At 42.5% G+C, this 1,996-nt stretch overlaps 1 protein-coding gene across 1 annotated transcript; it reads left to right on the plus strand.

Annotated features, from left to right (window-relative positions):
* Positions 1-380: 380 nt before the first annotated feature.
* On the plus strand, positions 381-888 carry LOC106011258 (the record flags this gene model as incomplete). Its single annotated transcript, XM_013080275.2, is given in 1 exon segment — positions 381-888. A coding segment is annotated over 1 exon segment (165 nt), but the record flags the coding sequence as incomplete, so codon positions are not given.
* Positions 889-1,996: the final 1,108 nt, after the last annotated feature.

The following is a 1,996-nucleotide window of genomic DNA, read 5'->3' on the forward strand; positions in this document are numbered from 1 at the left end:
CCCTTTCAATTGTTTAATATGTTGTGTTTTTTATGTGGGTTGTTTTAACTCCGCCATGGACACAAATTAGATCATTTAGGAGGCTGGCTTCGACGCTGCATGCGAGGGCTAACATTGGCTGACACTGAGAAGGATACATCGTCCCTGCATAAAGATGGGATACTCAATAGAAATTCTCTCCACACTGGAATCGACTGTAATCTCTACTCCACAGACACTGGTTTCCTCATTTGTAGGCCTTTAACTTAGTTTTATTCGTTTATAATGGTTTGGATGATTATGAGGGACATGGGAGGTGCTGATCGTTAATAGACATTGTATTTTCGTGGCGTTAAAATCTTCATAATATGGGTTAATTGCTTAATTGCTTTCTTCCCTCTAGGTCTTCATGCTGCGACAAACCACGCCCATATAATTGGGAGAATGACAGTTGCCCCACCCAGTACTGTCGGCCCGGCGGGAAAGCTGTACCTCCTTACGTCATCCCATACCCAAACCTGGGCCTCTACTTCCCACCCTGTGATGTGTTCCGTGTCAAATGTTGACCATGACCCGATATTTCGCCTTACATCTTGGCAAACTCTACGTTTATCAGTAATTAGTCTAACAAAGAACATCGGAGCATCTAAAAAAGAAGACAAACTGAAACCATAACTACAAATAACATGATCATCGCATCGTATGTACATGTATTTAATTGCAGTGACAAAGAAGAGGAGAATGGTACATGAATTCTAGCTTGCTACTTGACAGCATAAACCACATTAAGCTCAGCTGAGAAAACGAGTGGTTAAAGAGAAGAAAAATAACTTGGCTCTGTTTGCAGGCGTTTAAAAGGGCATAAAATATTAATAGAAATTTGAATAAAGTTGATGGAAATGAAAGTATAGCTCTTGTTGCTTAGTAATAGTCTGAGTAAAGGAAATTGAGGAAAAGTGGAGAGGGTAATAATAGCACACACACACACACACACACACACACACACACTCACATACACACGTACACACAGTTTGATTTTACATTATCACTGTCATTGCGTTCTCCATATTGCCATTTAAGTATACTCTTTCATCATCATCATCATCATCATCATCATCATCATCATCATCATCATCATCATCATCATCAGCATCGAGTAACGCTTTTTGTCACCTGCTTTCTAATAATTCTTTTAAGTAGGACAATTCCTTAGTTACTTCCCTTTATTCACAACCTGCATCGTTATGTGCGTCGTAGCTGAGTGGTGGGAGTACAGTTTTCGGTAAAAGTAAATTTCGACACCCCACCCCACCCCACCCCACCCCACCCCACCCCACCCCACCCCACCCCACCCCACTTCCCCCACCCCTCATCCTTTAATCAAATTAAAAGCGTCTATTACGAATGTCGTCCCGTTACTTTTGAAAATTTCCACCCCAAATAGTGGACAACTTTCAGGAAAACGCCACTTCCGGTGGTCTAGATCAGTGCCTGTCACAGAATTCTACACTAAGTGTAGAATTCTGTGGTGCCTGTCAACCTGTTTATACCCCGCCCCCAATTTTGCCACCTGTGAGAGGCTAACATTTTCGGACCACCCACCTATATTATAATTGCAGGGCATACAGGATACGCTATCTGTCACTATCCCGGTGATCCCCATTGCCCATTAAAAAAATATAATTGCCCACTAGTGAACGATGTCGTAAAGTTGGCAAGCACTGATCTAGACGGTCTCGATGATAGGCCTATTGCCTCTTACGTCTCTGTGTTCCACGAACAAGCGTTCCATCCGCCTGGCACTTAACGATATGGCCTGAAAAAGTTTGGACTAAAGGCACCAATGTCAGAAGTTCATATATCTTCGTTTAATGTCTTAGATTATCAAGGAAAGGGTATGTGCGATTAATTTCCTTGTCGAACCTCGCTAAACTACGGTATGTTACCTCAACAAACGTTTAGCTGGTCATATGGCATCTCGTGTTGGCGGTTGGCGGGTGCTCTGTTGTGGTTTGCT

This window comes from Aplysia californica, unplaced genomic scaffold, assembly GCF_000002075.1.
Source record: "Aplysia californica isolate F4 #8 unplaced genomic scaffold, AplCal3.0 scaffold00080, whole genome shotgun sequence".
NCBI classification, from domain to species: Eukaryota; Metazoa; Mollusca; class Gastropoda; order Aplysiida; family Aplysiidae; genus Aplysia; species Aplysia californica.